This window comes from Indicator indicator, chromosome 24, assembly GCF_027791375.1.
Source record: "Indicator indicator isolate 239-I01 chromosome 24, UM_Iind_1.1, whole genome shotgun sequence".
NCBI lineage: Eukaryota > Metazoa > Chordata > Aves > Piciformes > Indicatoridae > Indicator > Indicator indicator.
Window position 1 is genome coordinate 4,200,323 of NC_072033.1, and position 12,870 is coordinate 4,213,192.

General features: G+C 45.4%; 1 protein-coding gene across 2 annotated transcripts in view; it reads left to right on the forward strand.

The window, feature by feature from the left end:
- The first annotated feature begins 2,913 nt into the window (after positions 1-2,913).
- Positions 2,914-12,870, forward strand: part of EYA2 (EYA transcriptional coactivator and phosphatase 2) — a 49,251-nt gene continuing 39,294 nt past the window's right edge. The window contains exons 1-5 of one of the 2 annotated variants that reach the window (XM_054392132.1): positions 2,914-3,025; positions 5,083-5,127; positions 6,114-6,162; positions 6,733-6,875; positions 9,638-9,754. In XM_054392132.1, the coding sequence (XP_054248107.1) occupies positions 2,917-3,025; positions 5,083-5,127; positions 6,114-6,162; positions 6,733-6,875; positions 9,638-9,754 (463 nt within the window). In that variant the 5' untranslated portion in view covers positions 2,914-2,916. The remainder of the gene's footprint in view (positions 3,026-5,082; positions 5,128-6,113; positions 6,163-6,732; positions 6,876-9,637; positions 9,755-12,870) is intronic. The other variant, XM_054392131.1, reaches the window with a different exon arrangement.

Consider the following 12,870-nt stretch of genomic DNA (forward strand, 5'->3'; position numbering starts at 1 on the left):
CTCTGCCCAGCCCACTGCTTTGAAAAGAGCCTTAGGAGCCATAGTTTCATGTGGAGGAGATCTTCCTTCCCCCGAGAAGTAAGCACCACAAAAATCCTCCTGACCCCTTTCTCTGCAGGAGCCTGGCTGTGCCAGTGAAAGAATGAGATTGGCTAATTTCAGGAGAGGAATCTCTTTTTCTTCTACTGTAAGCAAAGTGTGCAGAAGGGCCATGACCATCCCTTACTGCCTAAGTTTCTCAGGGTTAGGCCAGAGCTTTGGCTCTGCCGTTAGACTTAGGGAGGAATTTTTACAGCTGGGCACTATTATTTATGTCTCTGTCCAAATCTGACCCCTTGTTGCATTTCCATGCAGTTAGTGATGTAAACACTTGCAGACACAAGTCTGTGCACCTACAGTTTTATTTCTGCCTTGCTGTGCTTTACTACCTGTGTCTAAGGCAGGGAGGTGAAGGCAGTTGCGCTCATCTTGCAGGGGCACACCTGAGTCCTTTGAGATCTACCAGCATCCTCCAGCTGCAAAGAAACACTGATTTTTTGGGCTAGTCTTTTTTTCTTAGCAAATCTAGAGTACACAGCAGTTAGCACAGATCTCATAAGGGTTGGATTCTGTATGTCTTGTCCTGTTGGTCATTCCCTGCTGACTTAAAGGTCTTCATGGCTCATAATCAGGAAGTCTTTACCACTCTCTGAACTTGAAGCTACATTGATGGTGTAAATGTGTGTGAACACATCCATCCCTGGAGGTTTTTAAGGTCGGGCTGCAAGTGGCTCTGGGCAGCCTGATCTAGCGGAAGGTGTCCCTGCCCATGGCAGGGGGGTTGGATCTAGATGATCCTTGAGGTCCCTTCTAACCCTCACAATTCTGTGATTCTGTGACCACCTGGATTTCCAAGGGAGGCAGACAGGAGGAGTCCAGATCCCCTTTGGAGAAGAGAGGCCTGGGGCTATGGATGTTGTACATGGTTCCTCATGCCTGTTTTTGACAGTTCTGCTGGCTCACCGAGGATGGATTTGCTGCTGTTGGAGGGCAGGGGGGAAGTGAAAATGAACTCAGTGCTGGACTTTGTTCAGTTACAGGTAAAAAACGTCATCTGCTTTGTGCCTGTTCATGTCAATACCCACCCTCCCTCACAGGGACTTGTGAAAGTGATTGGAAAGTTCAGGTAGAACTAGGGGGGGTGTTCTCTGATTCTCAGAGCTGGTAAAGCCATACAGAGATATTTAAACAAAATCAACCTCAACCTCTTTGCTTCTCCCAGTAGTGAGTAGATTGGTATTGCACAAGCCAGTGTCAAGATGTCAGGCTTATGTGCTGTTGTCTTTTAACTAGATGATGGTTTAGGTGTGCTGTGGATTGCCATTGCTACCTTTGTAATCCAGCTCAGATAGGTCCCATCCTGAAGCAGGGGTGTGCCAGCTGCCTTTGCAGGTGGTGTGTTTGGTGCTGGGTGAAAGGGAAGCCCATGCAGGCCTCTCGTAGGTGCTTTGGATCTGCTCACCATCATTTGCCTTCTTTCCCATCTGCTCTTGCCTGGGCCCTGCTCTGTCCCAAAGCACAGTTATGCTTTGCCCTGATAGCTCTAGTTCCTCCCAGTGGACTCTGGGGAACTGAAGTAAGGGCATGGGCTGTGGCTGCAGAAAGTGAAGGGCATAGCATCTTTGCTGTGACTTGTCCTCTTACCACCATCTGTTTTGTACTTGAAGCTGCAAAATACATTGGTGTGGGCTTAGACAATTCCAATAGGTTTCCATGACACTGTGAGTATTTAAAAATATATATACAATTAATGGGCTAATTTAGCTTCCCATTTTCTTTGGCCAGTGGGTTCTTCACAGGTACAGGTGCAGGTATTGGTTGCACAGGAAACAAGAGCAGAATGTTTTGTCCAGGAAGCCTGCTTTGAATACAAGCTATTATGCAGTTCTCTTGTAGCACAGGTTCCCTTGCTGTGCTCACTCTGCTGTCTTTACCCAAACCTGTCAATGCAGGCATGCAAATCTCTGCCCTTACTGCTGCATTTTGTACCCAGCCCAAACATCCAACACTCCTAAGCCCTTTTCTGACAGGATGTGTGGCTGGAGCTGGACACATGCATTGAAAATGGTGGTGTTCAGATGAGCAGACTCAGTCATGTTGTGTGTAGGGCCTGAAAGGATTGGTTCTCTCTGCTGAGCTGTGTGGGTGATGCAGTTTGTCAGCCTCCACCGCAGCGCAGGCTGAGCGCTCACCACCAGCTGCCTTTTCCTTTGGGCGCTCAAGTCCTGCCTCTTGGCCATCTGAGGTCTGTGGTTGTACTGGATGAGGTTACTTCTGTAAAGGGGACTGTCCTGGTGTCAGTGCCACGTGATCACAGAACATTAGGGATTGGAAGGGACCTCCAGAGATCATCCAGTCCAACCCCCCTGCCAAAGTAGGATCCTCTAGGAACACATCCAGCGGTCAGGACGTTGTAGCAAAGCGACTTGGTTTAGGTGTCCCCTGGAAAACTGCTCCTGTCACCAGTGCTAACTTTATTCTGCTGTGAGACTAAACAGTGCTGTTAACTGCCCTCAGCTTTATTTTCAGCCTTATCAGTGTGTTCTGGAGCCTCACTGGCCACTCGTGTGGCCATTCCTGCTCTGACGGCGTGAGAGAGATCAGGAAATGGAGATTTTGTGTGGCAAGATACAGGCAGAAAGGGAAGGCATAAACCAGAGGGTAATCTCCAAGGGAGTCAGTGCTGCATGTTAATTCAGCAGTGCCTGTTGATGAAAACTTTAGTGAATGCTATTATGTGGAATTTATATGAAGCCTGGGTTTAGGTAATCAGCTTTAATATTTATACTCTTAGGAAAAAAAAAAGAATCATTAGTAAGCATGCATAATTAATGAATAAATTATATTTTCCCTTTGTTTTCCTTCAGGTATAAGGAAATGCTAGATCTAGTGATATCACCCAGCCTGACTGTAAATAGAGAGTGCCCTGACAGACTGAAGCTTAACCTTTCTAACGTTTATGCCACAGCTCCAGATGACATAGAAGGTAGGCTGCCTCTTTTGCTTACTGTTTCTGGCTTTACCATGGTGTGTGTATATGTAACCAGGGGCAACTGGACATGGGCAAGGTCTCTCCTACTGCCAGTTTCATCTGCAGTATAGTGAGCAACTGAGATTTTTCAGTTGCCCTTTTTTTTTTTTTTTTTTTTTTTGTAGACACTTCAGTTGTGACTGAATACTTCAGTTCAGCAATGCAAACTGAATGCAGACAAAGCGAAGTGTTTTCTGTTTGGTGCATACCTGTGTGTAGTAGGTGCATAGCATGCACACGTGCATGGATGTGTTTGCTCCACTGGAGTAACTGCCGGGGTAAAACAGACTTTGTGCAGAGCTGGTTGTTCTGCTTTGGACTCCCCTAGAGCCCCAGTGGTGATGTGAACGTGAGCCCTGGGCTTTGATGGCTGTTGAGATGGGGAGCGTGGAGGCTCCCGGGCCCAGCAACAGATCACAGCCAGAAAACTTCCTGCCAAAGCAGCTCTGATCCCCACTTTGCATTGCTCTGAGATCATTGCTATCATCTCCAAACAGCCTCTGCTCTGAAGTTTCACATTTGGCAGGTACCAAGGACAAATTCTTTCAGTGGTTGAGGCTCTGATGGAAATTTATCTGCTCTCCTTCTCTCCCCCCTCTACCCCCACCATGCTGCTCAAGTGAAGGAAACAGAAGAATGTTAAATCTGCTAAAAAAATTATTGGCAAGTGATGCAGCTGAACTAGTTCTTGCTAGTACAATCCCAGCTATTGTTTGCTGCGGTCAGGATCTGTCAGCCTTCCTGTTAGAGGGGAGCTAGGAGAAGGCACTGGCTGCTATGCTTCAGGAGTGTGTTTAACTCTTCATTTTTGGGCTCTTAACAGCCAAGGAGGTGTTTTGCTTGCATGTTTGTGAAGGCATTAGAAATTGCCTGGTTAAATCAAGTACAACATGATTGCCTATGTACAGGAGCAATTGAAGGGATAACAATCTAAAGGAAACATCCTTTCAAGTGGATGTGTTTGCAGAAGAGATTAGAGCTAGAAATGATTTTTAACTACATTTTTTTTATGCCTGTTGGTGCAGTAACTCTTTGTTATGTGACACAAACAAGAGCCAACCTAGCTGTTGTACTCTTGCACACTGGTTTGCTAGTGACAACTCGTGTTGATGTGTTTCTCATAAAAATATTGCTGGCTCTTTTTCTGCAGAGTGATCCCCTGTGCTACCCAGGCTATGCTCTTTGCCTTGAAAATGCTTCTGGTTTAATTTGAAGAAAAGGAAAATACTGGTGTGTTTGTCAAGACTTAAGAGTGCCAGAGCTTGTCGTGCACTAAGTGCACACAAATGTATGCTCTGCATTACAGAGAGTTTTAATTTCAGCAAAATGAGAAATGGGGAGATTCAGATTGGATGTTAGGAAGAAGTTCTTCCCCATGAGGGTGGTGAGACACTGGAACAGGTTGTCCAGGGGGGTGGTAGAAGCCCCATCCCTGGAGGTTTTTAAGGCCAGGTTGGATGGGGCTCTGAGCAACCTGATCTAGTGTGAGGTGTCCCTGCCTGTGGAAGGGGGGTTGGAACTAAATGATCCTTGAGGTTCTTTCCAACCCTGACAATTCTATGATTCTAAGTCTAGCCACAATACTTACATAGATGTCTGGTCTCCTATCTTCACAAGTACTTACTGAGAGATGTACAAGTATCACCAGTACTTTCACGTGCCCCTGTTGACTGCAGTGCTGCACTTTGGGGTAGAAACACAAGGTTTAATTTGCCTTTTTTTGGCAATGACAGGAGCATGTCTTCCTGGCAAAGACAATGCCCTCTGTCTTTCAAAAAGGCAAGATTTGAATAGGTAATATTTTTCAAATAGGAAATAAAATGATATCTATGCTCAAACTGCCTGCTCTGCTGCTTTTCAGGTGTAAAAGGCATTATGAATTACATGAATGGGACCTGAAAAAAGTATATTCATTGAATTCTGTTTGGTAGTGAGGAACAGTGTAGCAGAAATGGTACAGCTTTTGTTTTCCCAGTCTAAAATCCTAATTTTTCTGAACTGTTTTCTTTCAGGTAGGTCAAAGCAAGTTTTTCATAGGGAGTTTGAAGGTGAGCCAGGTAAGCCCAGCCCAGCTTTGGATTTGAAACCCAGTCTCTTTTTTTGGTGTGTGTGGATGAATTTGTACATTTGTACATCACCATCCTTTGACAGTGGTTTTAAAACTAAATCTCTCTGCTTGCTGCTTGGGAAATAGGTTACTGGTACCCACTTGTGTTCTAAGGAGAGGAGCAGGGGTTTGCTGGTGGGTTTTACTTTTGTAAGGTGTTTCAGGGCTTGCAAGAGTGTGAAGGAGGAGCCCTTATGGTTCTGTTTCTGTCAGTGATTAGGGAGCTTCTGTAGTGACTGGGGCTGTACAGCTTTCACAGTCTCTCCAGTGGCACCCTGCCCAAGCTGTCCACTGCAAACAGATCAGTGCACAGAGCAGGTAGTGCAGGGAGTATCTGCAGGGGACACTGGAAGGGGACTGTGGTACTTACCCTCCAGTGGTGTTTTGGGGGTGTGCTCAGCCAGAGGGGGAGAACTGGACACAGCTTAGGAGAGGTGGGATCAGAAAAAGCACAAGGCTTGGATTTGTTGTGGAGGAGGTGCAATGAGAGGGATGTGGCACAGGAAAGCAGTTTGGAGGAGGAAGAGCGAAGGGTGGGTCACAAAAGTGCATTCAACCACAGCAGTTCTGGGAATGTACCCAACAAAGCACAAGAGCTTAAATCACTTCAGTGGTCATGGTGGTTGCTTTGGTAGCCTTTGGTAGCCTTCAGCATATGAGTCGGCCAGCCAAAGCCCAGCTTTGTGATCGATATCAGTCCCATGAGAAGAAACTGGTAGCTCAACCAATCAGTATCACCCTCAGTTAAAAACTGAATCTGTATTTGTTGTTAAGTGGAGAATAACTTTTTCACCTACTTTAGTTTGTGGGATTCACTGGAAACAAAGTCTTCTCATTCCTGTATGCTTTTCTCAACCCAGCAGAGATAAACACAGTGGTACCAGCTTGGCTGTAGAGCATGATGAAAATCCAAGACCCTTTAATTTTGTTTTCCAGGCAGCAGCAAAGCAGCACCACAGTGTCCTCTCCATCTGTACTCCACCAAGTGAGTGCTCATGCCAAGTGCTGTAATTTACAAACTGTGTTTTGCTGACCACCCCTCTCTGCAGATTTCTGTCACCTCAAGAAGCATTTGCCTTAAGCCCATCCACCTGTTCCTCTGCACGTCTCTGGCCCAGCGAAGTAACTGGTTCTTAATCTTGTTAGATATGGAGTGAAAGGTTTGAGGTACTGTTGACTGTGCTTTTGTACTCCTGGGAGTTGAAACCTCATCAGTTTGAATGTTGCTGTGTTTATGAGTGACCACAGAGGGACGTATTGAAATGTCAGGGGGTTCCCATGACACTTGCTTGTTTGGCAGACTTGAAATGAAAAGTGAAACATGGGAGTGTGGATTTTATTTGGTTTTATTTTTAGCTTGCACATGTTTTGCACAGTCTTTAAAGTCCCCATGCATTAAGGTAGCTCATAGCAGCAGCCATACACTGGAGCAAACTTCTGGCCAGTCTCCTCAATTCTGACCATTTATAAGAATGTCTGGAAGTGTTCTACATGTGCTCTAGAAGATCCTGTGCAGTAACTGCTGCCTTAGACCTTCTGTTTTCTTTCTGAACAGACATTATCCCCACATAGTGGCAGTTCCATCCTTCCCAACAATGGCAACCTATGGACAGACTCAGTACAGCACAGGGATCCAGCAGGCTGCTGCGTATACTGCCTACCCTCCTCCAGGGCAGCCCTATGGCATCCCCTCCTACAGTGAGTACTCTGAGCTCATGCTCCCTATGGGGACATTGTCCTCTTGCTCCTACAAAAATATATTTGAAGTCTTAAGCCTCAGGATGAAAGATCAGCTCTGTTCTGGCAATGTTCTTTTCTTAGGCTTAGAGAAAAATCTGAGTTGGTTAAACATTTGATCTACCAACTCTTGGTATCCTGAGTTACAGTTTGGAGCCAGTCAGTAGCAGGATATGAGACAGGATGAGAAACTCAGTTTCAGAAGGATGTGCTGCTTAGGAGGAGTAGCTGGTGAGTGTTCTCATGACTCACTGCCAAGACAAAGTCTCTTGCAGTTTGATATTTAGGTAAACTACACCTTGTCTGCCCTGGTTCCTTCTGGAGTTACAATGCTACAAGCTACTTCAAGAAAACCTCTTTTCTGTTGTTACAGAAGAACCAAGAAGGCATGGGTGAAACCACAGAGTATTTCAGTTTTGGAAGGTGTTTCATATTTAAATGGATGGTTGTTAGCTGTAGGTGCAGGAAACTTTCCTAACCCCAGCCAACTTTGTTCCCTGATTCCCTGCACAGCCTTGCCAGCAGCTGTGGGGAGACTGTGCTGCACAGGAGCAGCTGGGGGATTCAGGCAGGGACTAACTAAACCAGCACTAGTGAGGGAGGAATGCCTGGTGAACCTGTTAAGAGTGTCCTCAAGCTCTGCATGGAAACACTGAGCTCTTGAGGGAGCTGGAAAGTTCTTTCCATTCCTAAAGACCATAGAGACACTGCTCTTGCTTAGGTACAGCTCTTTTAACAGGAAGCTTTGGGCTCCTTCTTCTCAGCTGATCCTGTGAGTGCTGCAGCATTAAAATGGCTTCATGCTTTTGGTCCCACTCCTGTTTCCTCTTGTGCTCTTAAACGCCTTCCTTTGCTTGGCAGATAAAGTATCTCTTCCCAACAAGAAGCTTTTATACAGCCATTGACAAGGCTTTTACTGAAAGGAAATTCAATGCAACAGTCTGGAAGGCCAGGGAAATGGGCTTGGCAGAGCTGAAGCTCTACCAGGATGATTAGAGGAATGTTTTGAGACCCTTTCCTGGAGCTACTTATGTGTTTGCATCGGCTGGCTGATTTCCAAGGCAAACTCTGAACAGTTGTCCTGTTAGAGCAGGTGAAAGCAGAGCCATTTGCTACTGCCTGGAGTCTTTAGGGCATACATGTGTCAGGCCCATATGCTGCTTATAAATCCTGCAGATGACCTCTTAGCATCCTTGAGCAGTGATTTCCCTCCCCCAGCCTTTACAGCCTCTCTTAAGATACTCAACACAGCATATGAAAAACTCCACCTGGCTGCCAACCAAGAACAATGAAGCACTATTGTTTGGAGGCACAAAAATCAAAACTCAGCCAGTTTCTAGACAAAACAGAACATTGTGTGGAAATTAATTTGGTGCTAAGTTATTTCACTGTCTGACAACAATCTTTAGCCTTCCAAAAGGGCCCATTTGCTGAAGATTAATGGGAACTGGGGTAGGTTGAATGCTGGCCTGTGGAGTGCTGAGGTAGTTGGAAAGCTTGGGGTGTTGTGAGAAGCAGTTTGGAGATTCCTTCGCCTCTCCAGCAGCAGTGGAGCTGGATGCTTGCGCTGACAATTCACTGTCCAGGGAACCTTCCTGCACCTCACAGTGTAGCATGGGCAGCTTGTTGCTGACTTGTACTCAGATGGCACTGCAACTGCTAAAAGAAGTTCTTTTTGTGAGAGAAAACCAGCTCTGGGAGAGCTTTTTCCCAGCCTGAGCAGATGCAGCCTCGGCACGTTTTGCGTTAAGCTAAGAGCAGCAGGTTTGGTGAAAGGCACAGGAGTGTCACTCGGCTTCTGGCAGGGTCACCTCCAAGTGCTAAAAAATGACAGCAGCCTGACGAGGGTGGAAATGCAGGGGCAGAGCATCAGCAGGGGCTTTGTTCAGTCGCAGCTCTCAGGGTGTGTCCCACAGGCATTTTTTTTGTTTGGTGCAAATCGGCTGTGCAGAGGAGGGAAGGCTGCTGCCCAAAGGCTGCACAACAAGCCTCACCTTTCAGCTGTTTATTTTAATAATACAGCTGTACAACCTGGGGAGAAAACAGCAACCAGCAAAGGTTTCATCTTGCAATGTTTAATTCAGCTATTGCTGTTCTCCCTGTAAATATTCAGTTTAATTGCCTGTTTATAGTAATGAAAAGATTTTTGTGGCTTCAGGGCTTACCTGTTGTTGCTGAGCTGTGTGCTGTAGCTAGCTGAATAGATGATAACCCTCCTGGATGGCTTGCCAGGAAATACTCTGCTACCAATCCATGAAAATACAATGCAAGTAAAAGATAACTTTGAGAACAAGTCTGGAGGTTTTGCTGAAGGTCCTGGTGCTTTGTTAATCATTGCTTGCATCTGATATCTATTCAGAAGGTTCCGGAGTCAGTGAGTGTTTTAAAATTCTAAATCAAAGCTACTTGTTCAGAAACTGGTTTTGAAAACAGTATTAGTGATGATTGTTTTCCCATCTAGCAAAAGTTCATTCATGTATTGGTAGAGGATGCAGCTGATTCAAATATTATTTGTGATTAATTTACTTAACTATTTTTTAAGAGCTCTGTTGGGGTAATATAGATCATTGCAAAAAATGTAAGAAAGTATGGGAGTTGGGGGGAAGAAGGTAGTGGTGGGGAAGAGTTTATTAGATTAATTGGGAAAAATTGTTAATTCCTGAACTTGCTTTATATGACAGACACTCATGTTCTGCTCTTGGTTCCTATTCTATGCCCCAAAGGCATCAAAACAGAGGACAGCCTGAGCCACTCCCCAGGGCAGAGTGGGTTTCTCAGCTACGGATCCAGCTTCAGTGCCCCAGCAGCCGGGCAAGCGCCCTACACGTACCAGATGCACGGTGAGTACAGCCTGGTGCCTGGCAGGATGTGCTCCGAGGAGCCAGAACCCTGTACCCCCATATTAAACCACCTCTTCTTCTGCAATTACAATCAAAAGCTTAGGTCTGGGCAGCCCAGATAGGGAAGGAGGTAGGTCTGCATAGATCTGGTTTGCTCATCAGGACACTAACTTCTGGCATTGATCACAAGTGCGCCCTAGCAGAACCTTGCCTCTGATCAGAGGGAGCTTTGCCTCTCTGCAGAAGACTGTTTGGTTTGGACTTTGTCATGGGTTTAAGCACTGGAAGTCTGAACCATGGAGACAGAAAGTCCTCAAGGGGGGCTAGACAGTCCAGGAGGTGGACCCAGGAAATGGTAATTTTGTGATTCAATCCCCTAACTCTGCTATCTCTTTATAAACTGGCAGCAAGGCCAACTCAGTCTCTTTTCTCCCTCCAGCCTGCTCTCTCTGGTGGGAGCTCCGATCTGGTAACATATGGGGGGAGTAAGCCTACAGGGGCCTGACTCATCTGTCCTGTGCATTAGGCCTGTTTAGGCCTAATGGAAGGGAGACAGTGAGGCAGGGGGGCAGAAAAGGAGCACTGGGGCTTGTAGTTTAGTCTGGTTGGGAGAAGAAAGGTTTTTTGGGGTTGTCATGTATCCTGTATGTGTATTAGGTGTTAAGGATTCACGTGTTCTGTACTGTCCTGTGTATTTTTGAAAATGGTTCTGTATCTCTCCCCAATTCAACGAGAGGGTCTTTCTTTTACTTCCTTTGGGCATAAAAATGTATCTGTCCACTCTTAAAAGACTTCTTAGTTAATTTTGTGAGTGCATACCTGGGATTGTTGCAGAAGTGTAAATTCCTACATTCTGAAGCAAAACAAAGGTGTTTCTACGCTTCATGCAAACAGGACTCTTAAGTATCATGCTTCTTGCTTTGTGCTGTCCTGAACAACCTGCTCTTGTGCTTAAACTGCTGGAGATTCTCTCCACTGTTTGTTGTGTTTTTTGTTTTTTGTTTTTTTTTTCCCAAAAGCTTATACCTTAATACTAAGAAAAAAAAAATTGGTTTGCTGTTAAGACACAACTGATACCTGCTAGGATGCATCTGCCTGTTTTAACTCCCAAAGTACCAACATCGTTAATTACCTACAGACTTCTGAGGTAAGGTTCAAAAGAGCAGAGCTGAGAGCAGAAGTTTCTTCCTCAAGGTTACTGAGCTAGAATTTAGTAAGTTTAGAATAACTTTCATTGCTGTTAGACTAATAATTGACTATAAACCAACGAACTGGATTCCCTTAAGGCTTCACAGACAGTTCTTTGTCCAGGTTTATAACACTTTGGTTTCATTGTAGAAGCAGAAAGGCTAAAACATACTTCTCTTTCTAAAAATTCAAGTTCTTTTCTGGTCATTCCACTTGAGGAGCTGTATGAAACACCAGCTGTCAAGAGACTGATGAAAGAACAGCAGATGACAGGAGCCACAGCATAACCATTTCAGCTTTATCAATTGTTTCACATATAAGAATTAATGAATATATTTTGGAAAAAAAATTATCCCTAAAATGTTACCATCTCTGTGCTCTGGGACTGCAGTTTCATTCCTCACCTGTAGGCCTTGTGTTGTGAGTGCACTTTGGTGTCTGTGTTGAACTTGGCTAGTAAAAGCAAAGGTTAGATTTTGTCTTCTGCTAAACCTCAGCACAGCTGCATTTTAAGGCACCTTGCATTAAGCATGAATTGCCAAGAGTGCATGAACTGAGCCAAGCATTAAGAACACATTTCCAAGAGATCAAAATGTTTTCCTTGCTGTCAAAGACATGGCAGCAGCACAAGTGATCATACCTCTGGTAGTTTAGGTATTGGTGACTGGGAAGAGTCAGGAAGCTCATCAGCCTTGCAGGCTGAGCATGCAGCACACTGCTGTGGCTGTACATATCGAGACTGGGTGGTTTAAAAGCAGCTCAGGCACAACTGCAGCAGGTCTCCTGGCAGCAGTGCCAGTCTGTCTGTCACCTGCTCTCTGCCAGGCTGTTTCACTGGAGGGAAGACATCACTCCAAGAGGATTGACTTCCATGGGGAGAAGGTAAATGCACACTAAGCTCTGCCTTGGCTTCATCCTTCCCTCAAAGGTTTTTCCAAGAGTTAGAAAACCAAAGAGGAATTGCATGGTGTTCCCAAATTCTTGTGGAAGCCATGGAAGCGGGGAGAGATCTGAAGTGTCTCACTTTCCTTTTTTGATATTATTTGTGGTCCTTTTTAGGTCCTCTGGGCAAGCGTTCCCTAGGCCAGTGCTCTGCTATTGACTGAAATCTCTGCTTTTCAGATTTTGGGGCCAGCTCAGTAATGCAAAAGGTGACAAAGAAAAACAGTTTCTGCAAGTGGCAGGTGCTTATTTCAAGGCAAAGGGAGCCCGAGTGAATGTGTCTTCCTGTTGTAAACAACTATTTCCACCCTTCTTCTCCTTGCTGATGAGAGGAAGGGACTGGAGCTCACTGACTGTGCAGTTTATTTACCTTCCTGAGTGCTAGTGAAAGGTTTGAGTGAGGAGCTGGGAGCCTTCCTGTGCTGAGTGCCACTGAGGAATGTTTTCTCACTGCTTTCCCACACCACAGCATTTGGGCTGGGGAGCTGGTCCCTCAGTTCACTGATACAAGCAAGCAGCTCTCCATGCCCTAGCTCCAGGACCATTGAGACTTTTCCTAGTTTCCATCACTGCCTTTAGTCTGGCCTGGGCAGGGATTCTGGGTGATGGGCGAACCCAGCTGAAAAGGGCAATTTTTATTTATGAATTTTTATAAATTCAGTTTTCAGGGGGACTTCTAAGAGTCAAGCTCTTAGCCTCCACTTCAAGGAAAAAATGTTTACTGTGTTATGTTGAAAGGGAGATCTTGAAGAGGGTAATAAGCAAGGACAATTTTCTCCAGGGGCTTGTGCTGCTCAGTTTTCTGTTTATGTTAAGGGTGAGGGGAGAATGACTTTATTAAGCTCATCTCTGCAAGTGTTGTAAGATGGTGATAGCTCAAGTACATAAGTGAAATTATGTTGATATTGTTTGCCTCCATTGAGAACCAGCTCCCAGAGCAACACAGTGAAGTCTTCTGCAAGGGGTCAGACTGAATTTTGAGCCTC